This window comes from Loxodonta africana, chromosome 9 (genome assembly GCF_030014295.1).
Source record: "Loxodonta africana isolate mLoxAfr1 chromosome 9, mLoxAfr1.hap2, whole genome shotgun sequence".
NCBI lineage: Eukaryota > Metazoa > Chordata > Mammalia > Proboscidea > Elephantidae > Loxodonta > Loxodonta africana.
Genome location: NC_087350.1, coordinates 122,495,248 through 122,508,142, shown reverse-complemented (window position 1 = coordinate 122,508,142; position 12,895 = coordinate 122,495,248). Strand labels below are relative to the sequence as shown.

Genomic DNA, 12,895 nt, shown 5'->3' with positions numbered 1-12,895 from the left:
GGTCGCTATGAGTTAGAACCGACTCATCGGCACCTAACAACAACAACAACCAAAATCTGTGTGTGATGAAGAAACATAAGAAGCCACCCTTTTAAAGTAAGGAGGAGACGAGGAGTCCCACCTTCGCTGAGCTGTCGTCAGTGTCCTAAAGGCCTAGCAGCACAAGAGAAGGGAAATACCAAGTTTATGGGGTGATACAAGTTCTCTTTAGGGACAAAATTAACATAAACCAGCAGTAGAAGTTCTCTCTTAGATCAGGATGCTTTCAATGTGTGAGAACCAGAACGCCAGGCTAGGGATGGCTCTTACAATAACAGCTTCTGTTACAGTCAGTGCGATGAAGCAGATAACCTGAACATCCCTCCCTCTAAAAATGGCTGAAAAGCCAATAAAACATTTAGAAAACGATCAGTGCATCGCACGGTTTGTGAACGTGGGTGAGGAATACGCGGTTGTTCGTCTCGCTCTGCTTGAGCGTGTTCTATAGGTTTGAAACCTCAAAATACGGAGGTGGTGGCGGAGGGGGAGTGAACGTGTGGCTCAGCTCTTGTGGTTACTGGGAAGGCGGCAAGCAGGAGCCACCTTTCTCCCAGAGGGTGTTTGTGGGACCCCGGTGAGTCTGTGCTTCCACTGGAAGACAGCAGTGGGGGCAGCGGCGGAGGAGGAGCAGGGGAAATCTGAGAGGCCAGTCGAGAAAAGGGGCGTCCAGCATGAGATCCCTGCATGAGTTCCAGCCACGCCCTCGGTGCAAGGGTCAACAAGAGACAGACACCACCCAGGAGACACGAAGGACACTTGCCACGTTGGACTCCGTGCTGGCGGAGAGGGACAGTTTCCCTCAGCATTTGTCAGCACAAGCTGACCTTCATGTGGGTCTGCCCCCAAAGTCACCTATGTGATCGAAACGCTCAAATGGAGGGTTTGCTGACAGTGCCCTAGGTTGGTGGTGCTCCAGGCAGCTGGCAGAAGCAAACACAACTCTGATCTGTTGAATGCAATGTCAAGCTGTGCCTCTAAGCATTCCCCAACAAAGTTCCCAGAAACTTGAGCTGCCAGTAAAAAATTAGAAAATACACAAGAAACGAAACACCACGTATGGGAGCAGGACATGACAGATACCACAGACACAGACCTGAAAGGACTCCAGACATTGGGATTACATTTCATAGGACATGAAGTCAGTATGTCTGAAATGATTAAAGAGATAAGTGAGGTTTGAAAAAACAAGCAGGAATCTAAAAAAAAAAAAAAAAGTACGTACAAAAAGACCAAGTATATTTGATAAAGAACCTGCCTCCGAAGGGATAAAAGTTAAGGAAAGAAACTAACCCCGAAATAAGAATGTGATACTATAAACAGTAATATTCAGAGAATTAAAAAAAAAGTTCTTAGAAATTAAAAACATGGAAGTAAAAATAATTTCAAAAGAAAGATTGGAAAGTATAGTTGAGAAAAACTCTGGGAAAGGGCACCAAGATGATAGACAATGAGAGGAAAAAGTTGGAGGACCAGTCTGGATGGTCTCCTATTCAAATGATGAACATTCAAGAAGAAGAGAAAAGAGAAAAATATCCATGAAAATTCAGGAGAAATTCCCAGAACTAAAGGACAGGCATTTTTAGATTGTGAGAGCCCACCAGCAGCCAGTGCCATGGAGTGGTGGCAAGTGGGTGAGGAGGGGATGGCACATATCCAGGTCCATTGTGGTGGCACCTTGGAACACCAAAGCGGGGCGAGGGACAGGGCCCAGGACGGCGTCAGTGCCTCGACAGCCATACTGCGTGCTGGCGGCAGCGGGCCAGCGCCGTCTAGATTCTGAAGGAGGAAGACCTCCAGCCCGAGATGCAGACGTAGCCGAGCGCAGTCAGGCGTGAGGGCAGTGTGAAGATGTTTTCAGTTGTGCAGGCTCTCAAATTTTTTACCACACTTCTCCCTTTTTCAGGAAGATATGAAAGGATTTGCTTGTCGAAAATGATGAAAAACTCAAGGGAGAGGAGTGCGAGGTTTAGATTCCTCATCAGAGGCAGGTGCAGGGGCTCCTGGCTAATGGTGGCACTCATCCTCACCCTCACCCTCACCTGGATCACCCCAGAGTGGCAGATCAGAGAGGCCTTTTCAGGAAAGGGAAATTGATGGGAAATCACTGCTTCTTGACAGCTTTAGAGAGTTAGACTAGTCAGCAACAGAGCTGGCGTTGAATTGGTGAAAAATTAGCAAGGCAAAAATAAGACATTTATTACCTCCAGGGAAGTAGTGTGCAGGAAAGGAAGAGCAGTCATGTTACATGTAGATCATTTGTGTCCAGCATCACAGAGGCGCAAAACGGCGTGCAGCGACCCTTACTCCAGCCAGGACTGTGACGGGGACAGGGTGGGGCGGCACATGTGGGCAAGCATGGGACAGAGGGTAGCATTCTGGCATCCTCAGGAAGTTCATAGCAGTTGCCTCAAACTGGAAAATGGAGAAGTACCAACCTAAGAATTTTATTTGGAGGCGTGGAAACAGATACCCTAGTAATTAATAAAGTCAGAGTAGTTGTCTTTGGGGAGGAAACCAGCTTTTATCACCTGCCAAACGTTGAGGGCCCGTGTGATAAAGTGCATGTAGAACTCTGACAACAGTAAAACTTAAAAACCTGGCAGTCTAGAATGGGGCTTTCGAGAATGAAAGCATTTACAGAGGAAGAAAAACAGTTTAAAACTGGCAGATCCTCATGAAGGAATGTTCAGGAAGACGACCCTTCCAGGAAGGTATAAAATACAAGAGGAACAGTGAGCACATGTAGTGGGAGGTGTTGGCTTAAACAGAACAAGGTCTAATTTGTGTGAATAAAAAATACAACTGGGCCAGAACTAAGATGCTGGCAGAATTTAAAGCCTTCTGAAGAGTTTATGTTACATGTAAAGAACACCTTCAGCGTGCCTGTTATGATATCCCACCCAAGATCTGACAAGTGTGGACAGTAGAAGGAGGCAAATGGACTCGGGAAGAGTCAGCTGAAAAAAGCACAAGGAAGGGAGTAAGTAGGCAGGAAAGAGGAGGCCAGCACCAAGCAAGGTGGCAAGAATGCATTCCAGAATACCAGCAACCACAAAAATACGCAGAGACTCAGGCTTGACTGAAGACCCAGCTGACAGGCTGTCCACAGGACACACCACAACACGGGAACACAGGAGGGCTGGAAATAAAACGGTTGACAAAGACACATCAGGAGAGTTCTAACTGAAACAGAGTCAACCTGGCTGTGTTAATGGTGGACAGAATGGACCCTGGGGCTAAAAGCATTAGGAGAGGAGGATTACTAAGAGTGATTTTTAATGTTGGTTTCAGTAAGTAGGAGGGCAGCTCTGACTGCATGGCACCTAGCAGTGTGTTCTGGTCCACATGCCGGAAAAATATCAGGTCTACGGGAAGAAACCGACAGCTGCAGCGTTAGGGTAGAGAACCTTAACCCGGGTCATCGAGGGCTAAGCCGCAAGAATTCAGCACAGACGAAGGAACTAGGATGACCACCCTAACCAGCATGAGCTGATTTACACGGAGCAGGTGTGTGCAAAACAGTTCAAAAACATACATTTTCTCAACCCCACGTAGAAAATGAGTGAAGTTGGCCATAAAGCGTGTTTCCATAAACTTCCAGGAATTGGTGCCCTGCCACATTCTCTAGAAGTCAGTAACAAAAAGGCAGTCAAAAATTTTAAAATCTTACGTTTGGAAATTAAATAGCATACCTTTAAAGAAGAAATATTGGAAATGAAGATATACTTAGAATTGGATAACAAAAATCCCACATATTAAAACTTGTGGATTCCTGACAAAGCAACCCTGTGGGGAAATTTATAGCTAATGAATGCTCACCTTAGCAAAAAAGAAAAGCTGTAAGTAATAAGGCAACTTAAGACGCCTTTAGAAGAAGAGTGGAATAAACCCAAAGAAAGCAGGAGAGACCATAGAGCCAAGAGCAGGAAGTGGCTCTTTGAGAAGAGCAGGAAGTGGCTCTTTGAGAAGAGCAGGAGGTGGCTCTTTGAGAAGAGCAGTGAAGCTGACACATCCAACAAGAAGTGAGACAAGGCCACGTGTACAACCAAACTTTAAGAACATTTAAATGAACATAACTGCAGTTGCTCCAGAGATCAGAAGGATTGGAGAATGTTTTAAACAACTTTATGCCAGTAAGTTTGGAAAAATTAGACGTAATGATAAATTCTTAGAAAAAATAAAACTTGCCCAAACTTACTGAAAGCCTAAAGTTCTGTAACCATGAAATAAATGGAATCGGTAGGTAAAGATCTCACAAAGAAGCCACCAGGTATTTTCTCTGGTAAGTTCTACCAGACATTCAAGGAGTAAGAAAATCCAGTCTTAAGGAGCCTGGGAAGACAAGTCCTTCTGGAAAAGAGAAAAACAGAAAAGGAACACTTGCCAACTCATTGTCACCTTGATCCTAACCAAGCAGGGATCATTTAAAGGAAAATCTTGGCCAGGCTCACCCTTGAGTTGAGACGCAAAATACTGAAGCCTGAGCACCTCGAGTCCAGCAGTGTTCCTGGGCTGCTGTCTCCCAGGAAGATAGGGTGGGCTCGGCACGAGTCCAGCAGTGTTCCTGGGCTGCTGTCTCCCAGGAAGATAGGGTGGGCTCGGCACGAGTCCAGCAGTGTTCCTGGGCTGCTGTCTCCCAGGAAGACAGGGTGGGCTCGGCACTAGAAACCCATTAGTATCATCTGCTTCACGAAATCAGAGGGGGAAACCGTATGACCAGTTAATATCCATTTGTGGAAACAACAAAAACTTAGCTAATCAAGAGTTGACAGGACTTCCTTAGTGTGGTGAAAGACTAAAGACATCTCCGGAATCCACAGGGCAAACCTTGGTGCTCCTTGGTGAACGTGCCCTTTTAAGCTCAGCAGTGGTAGGTAGTAGGTGCTGTTACCGTTTATGGTTAGATATTGTACCTGAGGCCCTAACCAGTGCCTCATGACAGACAGTAAAAGGATAAGGACTGGGAAGAACCAGATGTCCCATTGTTTGCGGACAGTATGACATCTGCATAGACAGCCTTGGACCTGGCTGGGGCAAGTAAAACTGGACAACTGACTGGGAAGCTGTTTGGTAATATCCAGGTAACCTTTAAGGCTCACACAGCTTATGGCCTGGTGCTTCTGCTCCTAAGCATACGCGCTAGGGAAAGGCTTACACCTGTGTAAACATGTACAGGAAATTCTCAGCAGATAACAAAAACCTGGAAACATCACACATCCAGCAACAGCAGTATAGATAAACAATGCTTCAAGCTGCTGTGGCCTCGGCCCTGACTCGTGGTGACCCCACGCACAACAAAACAACACACTGCCTGGTCCTGTACCATCCCCGTGATTGTTTGCAGATTGGACCGTTGGGACCCATAGGATTTTCACTGGCTAATTTTTGGAAGTAGATAGCCAGGCTTTTCTTCCTTGTCTGTCTTAGTCTGGAAGTTTGACTAAAACTTGTCCATCGTGAGTGATCCTACAGGTATTTGAAATACCGGTGGCGTAGCTTCCAGCATCACAGCAACACACCAGCCACCACAGCACAACACTGACAGACAGATGGGGGCCAAGGGTAAGAGCAGACCACTTAAAATCTGGGGCTCTGCCCCGGGTGTGGTGGAGCCTGGACCCTGGGGGGCACTCACCCCAGGGAACCCTGAGCAACTTGGCCTCCATCAGCACAGGAAGAAGTGCCTCGTGCCCTGTAAACGGCTAGCTTTTCCGGTGCTTCCTGTCTGCTCAGGTGGACCCTGTGCTGCATGATAGCTTGTCCTGGGTCGCTGGGAGTACATGTGGGCGAGGGCAGCCTTGGCATGTCTGTGCCTCCCCACTTCCCAGCACTTAGTAATTGTTGAGAGTCACGTGTGACGGGAGGACAGACTAAACCTTGTGACATTGGCTTGTCTTTTCTTTCTGGCTCTGCCTGCCCCAGTGAAGATCGTGATCCGTGGAGACCGCAACACAGGCAAGACGGCCCTGTGGCACCGGCTGCAGGGGAAGAAGTTCGTGGAGGAATACATCCCCACCCAGGAGATCCAGGTCACCAGCATCCACTGGAACTATAAGAGTAAGGCGGGCGTTTGCTGGGAGGGGTCTCCTCCCACAGGACGAGGCTTGGCCCTGTTACCCTTTCTCTGCATGGCCCCTTGGAGGATCCCCTGACCCAGTGTCTGGGGAATAAGCTTATCTGGGTGAAACCTGTATGTGGGGGGTGTCCCCAGAGACTTGGGGAGCTAGTGAAGGGTCCTGCCGAAATCCAGGGACTCGGGGCTGTGAGGGGGTCCTGCTGAAAGCAGGGACTTGGGGGACTGATGAGGGGTCCTTCTGAAAGCCAGGCACTCGGGAGGCTGACGAGGGGACCTTGCTCAAAGCCAGGGACTTGGGGGGCTGGCGTGGGGGCCCTGCAGAAAGCCGGGGACTCGGGGGGCTGGTAAGGGGGTTTTGCTGAAAGCTGCAGACTCGGGGGGCTGGTGAGGGGCTTTTGCTGAAAGCCAGGGATGTGGTGGGCTGGCGTGGGGGCCCGGCTCTAAGCCATGTCTAAAGCAGCTTGCGCACTGGTTTGGGATTCATAAGAGGCCTGCTCAAGGGTCGGAGCCTCAAGGTGGTGGCCCAGCCACTGCTGAGAGCCAGACACTGAGGGAGCCATGGCGTGCAGTGCGTGGGGCCGAGGGCCAGAGGCAGGCCGGAGCAAAGGCCTCTGGGGCAAGACCCCTCGGCGTACGCAGAGGCCTCTTCAGGTGACAGGCCCTGCTGCAGCTGGCTGGACACAGGTGCCCACCACCTGCTCCTTGCAACCTCAGTGCCCTCGTCTGTTGATGAGTTAGATGTCCTCCCAGGATTGTTGGGAGTGGTTTTGTCGGTCGGCTGATTAGACAACTCCCTGTACTCCCTGCAGGTAGCATGGAGGCCCGGGCAGGTGTAGGGTGGATGCTAAGGTTCTAGACTGGGCATGTCATCCAGGCAGGCACAGGGCAAACCATCAGGCTCTCCGCCGGGCATGTCATCCAGGCAGGCGCAGGGCGGGCCATCAGGCTCTCCACCAGCCATGTCATCCAGGCAGGCACAGGGCGGGCCATCAGGCTCTGAGACGGGCATGTTGTCCGGGCAGGTGCAGGGCAGACCATCAGGCTTTCCGCCGGGCATGTCGTCCGGGCAGGCGCAGGGCAGACCATCAGGCTCTCCGCCGGGCATGTCGTCCAGGCAGGCGCAGGGCAGACCATCACGCTCTAGGACGGACGTGTCGCCAGGCAGGTGCAGAGTGGACCACCAGGCCCTGGGCCAGGCATGTCCAGGCAGGCTTGTAGTGGGCCATGGATGGTGGCAGGGAGGCCCTGGTACTGCTATCCATTCAGCCTGCTTGGAGGCAGAGGAGCTGCTTTGCATCTTAAGGAATCCTGACAACAAAAGTACTTTCAGCCATTTTAAATCTTCTTTTCATTAAGAAAATGAAATGACATCTAGCATGTTACCAGTGGGACACGTGGGGACGTTTTTGAAGGCCAGTTCCAGTTCCCTTTAGCAACATCCATCTTTGTGTGATCACCCACAAGATCATCCATGTGTGAACACCTCGTGTCAACATCCTGTGTGACCACCCACATGTGAATGCCCATGTGTGAACCTCTGCATGTGACTGCGTGTGGACGCTGACGTGAATGGCCACATGTGAACACCCACGTGATTCTGTGAATGCTGACATGTGAATGCCCATGCGTGAACGTGTGTGAACATCCCATGTGAATGCCCATGTGTTACCATCTGTGTGTGAATGTTGACGTGAGAATGTCTGCAAATGACCATCCTGTGTGACTGCCTGTATGTGAACATCTGCGTGTGACTGTTATGTGTGACTGCCCATGTGTGAACATCTGTGCATGACTGCCCATGTGTGAACGCCTGTGTGAAAGTCTGTGTGTGACTGCCCGTGTGTGAACGTCTGTGTGTGACTGCCCATGTGTGAACGTCTGTGTGTGACTGCCTGTGTATGAACGCCTGTGTGAACATCTGTGTGTGACTGCCCGTGTGTGAACATCTGTGTGTGAAAGCCTGTGTGAACGTCTGTGTGTGACTGTGTGTGAATGCCTGTGTGAACATCTGTGTGAGCGTCTGTGTGTGACTGCCTGTGTGTGAATGCTTGTGTGAACATCTGTGAATGCCCGTGTGTGAACGGCTGTGTGTGACTATCCCACGTGAACACCTGTGTGTGACCATCCCATGTGAATGCCTGTGTATGAATGCTCGCATGTGTCTGCGTGTGAATGTTTGTGTGTAAACGTCCTTGCGTGAACATCCCACGTGAACATCCGTGTGTGAATGTCACCATATGAGTCCTCAGCCTCCACGTAATTTGGCGTCACCTCTGTGCCTGTCACGGGGCTCTGCTGGCTCCCTGAGGAGCCAGGGAGTGGTGCCGGGCTGGCAGGGACCCCGAGCCTACAGGGCTGACACAGAGGCACCCACTCTGCTCCAGGGCTTCCTTCTTGGTGCCACGTGGGTGGGGTGAGGTGGCTTCCTTTACCCTCGGGAGGCCAGGTGGAGCTCACTTCTCTCCCTCCGACCCTCTCCTTTTCCTCTGAGACCTCAGGGAGCGTGGATGGGCGGTCCCATCATCCCCACACATGGGCCCATGACCAGGAGACGCCAGGCTCATCCCTGCAGGCAACCCAGGGCACGGTTGCTCTGGACGGAGGGAGGAGATGGGATGGCTGGGAGTACTTCCACATGAGGCAGCGAGAAGGGGCAGACACAGGAGGGGCTGCCGCAGGGGACAGAGGGGTGAGCACCAGGTGGGGCTATAAGGGGTGCACCATCTGTGGGCATCTTACCAAGAGAGCTGCATTCCAGCAAGAGCCTAAGGAGGAGAAGAGAACGCGTCAGGGGGCCTGGGGGAGTGACCCAGGGCACGAGAGGGGTGTCACTCAGGGCACAGGACAAGGGGGGCAGATGAGGGGATGTGGGGGCAGGCAAGGGTGGCAGACGAGGAGATGTGGGGTGCAAGTGAGGAGACGTGGGGGCAGGCAAGGGGGGCAGGCAGGGGGATGTGGGGACAGGTGAGCTGGTGGGGGGGCTAGAGGATGAGGCAGGAGACTCCCAGAAGCCAGCAGCTTACTCCAGGTGTTAATCTTAAGAATTTTTCCCATTTCAGCCACTGATGACATTGTGAAAGTCGAGGTCTGGGATGTGGTTGACAAAGGTGGGTGGCATGTTTCTGTAAGTCTTTCTCTTTACTTTTTCCTTCACACACATGCCCCCACCATGAGGACAATCCCTCACACCGTCCTGTAGAACGGGTATCCTGGTGCCTGTTCGGATCTCCCTCGATAGCCCCATGGAGAGCTGTCCTGACCCCCCCGCCACGTCATCACATGGAGAGCTGTCCTCACCCCCCCCCGCGTCGTCCCATGAAGCACCGTCCTGAGCTCTGCCCCTTCAGCCCTGCGTGATCTGGAGCTGTGTCTCAGGGCAGCTGCTGTCCTCAGGGCTGTAAGGGAGCGTACTTTGTTGGGTGCTGGTCCTGTCCACTGGGATGGGCTCGACCTGCCTTGGCCTCATCCCTGAGCTGCTGAGCGCAGGCAGGCAGGCAGGCAGCAGGAATGTGGGGGGCGTCGCAGAGCTCCCTGTGCCAGCTACCCTCACTTCAAGGGAGGCTCCCGTGGGTGGACGAGGTCTGTGATGACTGTCGTGGCCAGGGTGGGGCAGGGAGCAGGGTGTCTGCGCCTTCTCAGGACACATTCCAGACGTGCAGTGCAGCCCCTGGCCGCAGCTGTGTGTCCTTGTTGGTGGGAGTTCCAGTCCCACTCGTGGGGGTGGCCACATCTGTCCTTATGCCATCATCTCACCCCCATGCTGTTCTCTCCTTGCACTCAGGCCACAAGTTCCTTCTCGCTAACACTCTGGGTGAGCGCTGGCCCCGGCTCTGAGCTGCGTGGTGTGGTGCGTGTATTTGCAGTGTGCGGACCGGGTGAGGGTGTGGCCTCCCGTGCAGGGCCCCACCCGAAGGGAGCCTGCACCTCTGCCAGCTGGGGCTTTCCGGTCACAATCCCTGTGCCTCGCTCCCCACGCCGGGCCGGGCCCGTGAGGCAGGATTTGGGTTAAATAGCCCCAGTTCCGCAGGTGAAGGAGAAGCCAGGCTGGAGGGCACTGCAGCCCCGACCCCAGCTCCGTTCCTGCCCTGAGCCCAGCCTCAGGCTGCAGCGCCAGGCGGAGGCTCGGACCTGACGGGCCTCGCAGGGACCTGCTGCCCTGCGGACAGTTCTCCCGCGGGGGTCCAGGCAGGGGGGGCGGGCTCCAGGGGGTGTGCGTGTGTGTGTGCGCGTGCGGTGTGTGTGGTGTGTGTGTGTGTGCAGTGTGTGTGCGTGCGGTGTGTGCAGTGTGCGTGTGTGTGCGCATGCGTGTGGTGTGTGTGCGCTCACGCATGTGTGTGCGCGCGTGCGTGTGCGGTGTGTGTGCGTTCGCATGCGTGTGGTGTGCGTGTGCGCGCGCGTGCGGTGTGTGCGTGCGTGTGCGCGCGCGTGCGGTGTGTGTGGTGTGTGCGCGCACGTGTGCGGTGTGTGTGGTGTGTGTGCGCGCGCACGCGTGTGGTGTGTGTGTGTGTGCGTGCACGCGTGCGGTGTGTGTGGTGTGTGTGTGTGAGGCACATGGGAGCTGGCCCGCCCGCAGCAAGCCCAGTCCCCTCACAGAGGTGGGGGAACCATGAGGTTCGGGCCTGGCCACCTTTCCATCTGCACGAGTAGCCGGGAATCTAGGAGGCTGGGCCGGGCCTCAGGGGACACACACCGTGTCTGACCACAGGCTGCTTCCTCTCTGGTGCAGCAACTGCCCAGACCACAGCATGACCTTGGCTGGCATGGCTGCTGCTTTCTGAGTGTGACGGGTTGAGGTGCAGTGTGGCTTCCCGACTTCTGGGCCCTGTGGGGAGCTGAATTCCACCTGGGCCTTTAGTTTGAGCTGTGCCAGCCATCTATGCTGGTTCCCTCTGGGCGGAGATTTGTGCCCTCGGCTGGTGGGCCGGCTTAGCAGGTGCAGAGGCAGACGGCTGCCCTGCGGCTCGGGGTGTGCTGGAACCCAGTGGGGGCTAGGAGCACGTTTCTCCCAGGTGAGAAACTGACGCTGGAACGCTGCCGGTCACTCGACTCCAGACTGTGTTCGGGTACCCCAGTTTGTCCTCCAGGTCCTCTTCCTGCCCCGGGTCCTGGCCAGAACTCCTTCCGCCCCTCCTTGCCCCCCTATCCTGCTCCTTGGCCCCTTAGGGCTGCAGCAGTAGTAGCCGGCCTTCCCTTCGTCACCGCCCTGACAGAGCCAGGGCTGCTAGGGCTTGGTGACCGCTTCCCGTGTGGGTGTGTCAGAGGTTTCCTTGAGGTCAGTGGAGGATGGGCTGGAGGGAGGCCTCAGAGGTGAGGGGTCTTCCTCCTACATCAAGGCTGGGGTACAGGGTGTGATGCTCACCGGGGTCACCTAGACCAGATCCTAGATGGCCACCTGCCCAGGGCTGCACAGGTATTGCAGCTACTTGAGAGCGCCCGTGTTCTAGCAGCCGCTTGCCCCCGCTTGGCCTGTGCTACGGCTCCAGGCCCAGCTCCCCAGAGCCAACCACACCTCATCCCTGCCCCAGCTGCTGCAGAGCGCCCCATGCATGCCTGTCCCCCAGAGTCACCTGTGGGCAGTGGACACTCAGGCTTCTTGCCCCCGGGGCCCCTGTGGAGCCTCCCTCGGGCCATGGCTGGGCAGGTGGTCCAGCGCAGGCTCTGTTTCCCTGAGGGACACCGAGACAGCAGGGGGCCAGGGGAGCGTCGGGTGGGAAGGGGGCTGCTCCTCTGGGTGGCTCTGGGCCCAGCAGTTCTACCACATAACTTTTGTTTGTCTTTTGTTTAACAAGGAAAATGTAAAAAGCGAGGCGATGGCTTGAAAATGGAGAATGACCCTCAGGAGGTAAGTGCATTCCTGGGGGATGCAGGGACCCTTGTGTGGAGGGGCTGCTGACAACACAGTGGCCCTCTGGTGTGAGGTGGGGGTCATCTGTGCTGTCTGCCACATGGCCACCCAGGGATGACCCCTTGTGTAGACTGGCGGCCTGCGCAGTGTTCATGTTAGCTGGCAGGTTCTGCCTCCCCCACCACAGGCCAGGCAGCTATGAGTTGTCTCTAGGCCCACAATCGCGAGTGCCACCTCTGAGGGGGCGGCTCAGGGTGCCTGGGGTTTGCTCTGTGTATCCCTTTTCCCCCAGGGGAGACAGGGTCCTCAATGGGAGTTGGGCTGGCCTAGGGCCAGTGCTGCCCTATGGCCTGTCACCAAGGGGCGCTGACAGACTGCCTGTTTCCATACCGTGACCATCACCCCCGTGATGCAGGAAAGCTTTTCTGTTGTTTGGGGGCTGTTGGCTGTGTCCCTCCTGTCCTGACAGGTAGTAAGGCTGTGCCACTGTGTTCCCTTTGGGTGGGAAAGATGAAATTGGAAAGGTCCAGTGAGGGCCTGCCTCTGGCAGCATCACACCTAAAGAAGGCCTCCTGGCTCCCGACACGGTTCTCCCTGTATGCGGCCCCACCCCAGTCCTGCTCCCAGAAAGTTCTCTGCAAGTGCTTACCCCGAGTCCAGCACACAAGTCCCACTGTGGAGCAATGCCTGCTCCTGCTCCCTGTTTCTCTGAGTGGTGGCTTTGAGTATCCCTGTGTTGGTCAGTGGGGCAGACCTGGAGCTGCGGACCACTGAAGGGCTGTGGGAGCTGGCCACGCACCGCTGCCCAGTCCCACAGCCTACCCCACACCGCTGCCCGGTCCCACAGCCTACACCACACCGCTGCCCGGTCCCACAGCCTACCCCACGCAGCTGCCCGGTCCCGCGGCCTACCCCACGCAGCTGCCCGGTCCCGC

General features: G+C 54.6%; 1 protein-coding gene across 5 annotated transcripts in view; it reads left to right on the top strand.

Moving 5' to 3' along the window:
• RABL6 (RAB, member RAS oncogene family like 6) overlaps window positions 1-12,895 on the top strand; it is a 32,075-nt gene that overhangs the window by 7,143 nt on the left and 12,037 nt on the right. For 2 of the 5 annotated variants that reach the window (XM_064290721.1, XM_003423051.4), the window contains exons 2-4: window positions 5,962-6,096; window positions 9,175-9,222; window positions 11,905-11,957. In XM_064290721.1, coding sequence (XP_064146791.1) covers window positions 5,962-6,096; window positions 9,175-9,222; window positions 11,905-11,957 — 236 coding nt within the window. Of the gene's footprint in view, window positions 1-5,961; window positions 6,097-9,174; window positions 9,223-11,904; window positions 11,958-12,895 lie in introns of those variants that run through there. The other 3 variants (XM_010602235.3, XM_023542181.2, XM_023542183.2) reach the window with 3 other exon arrangements.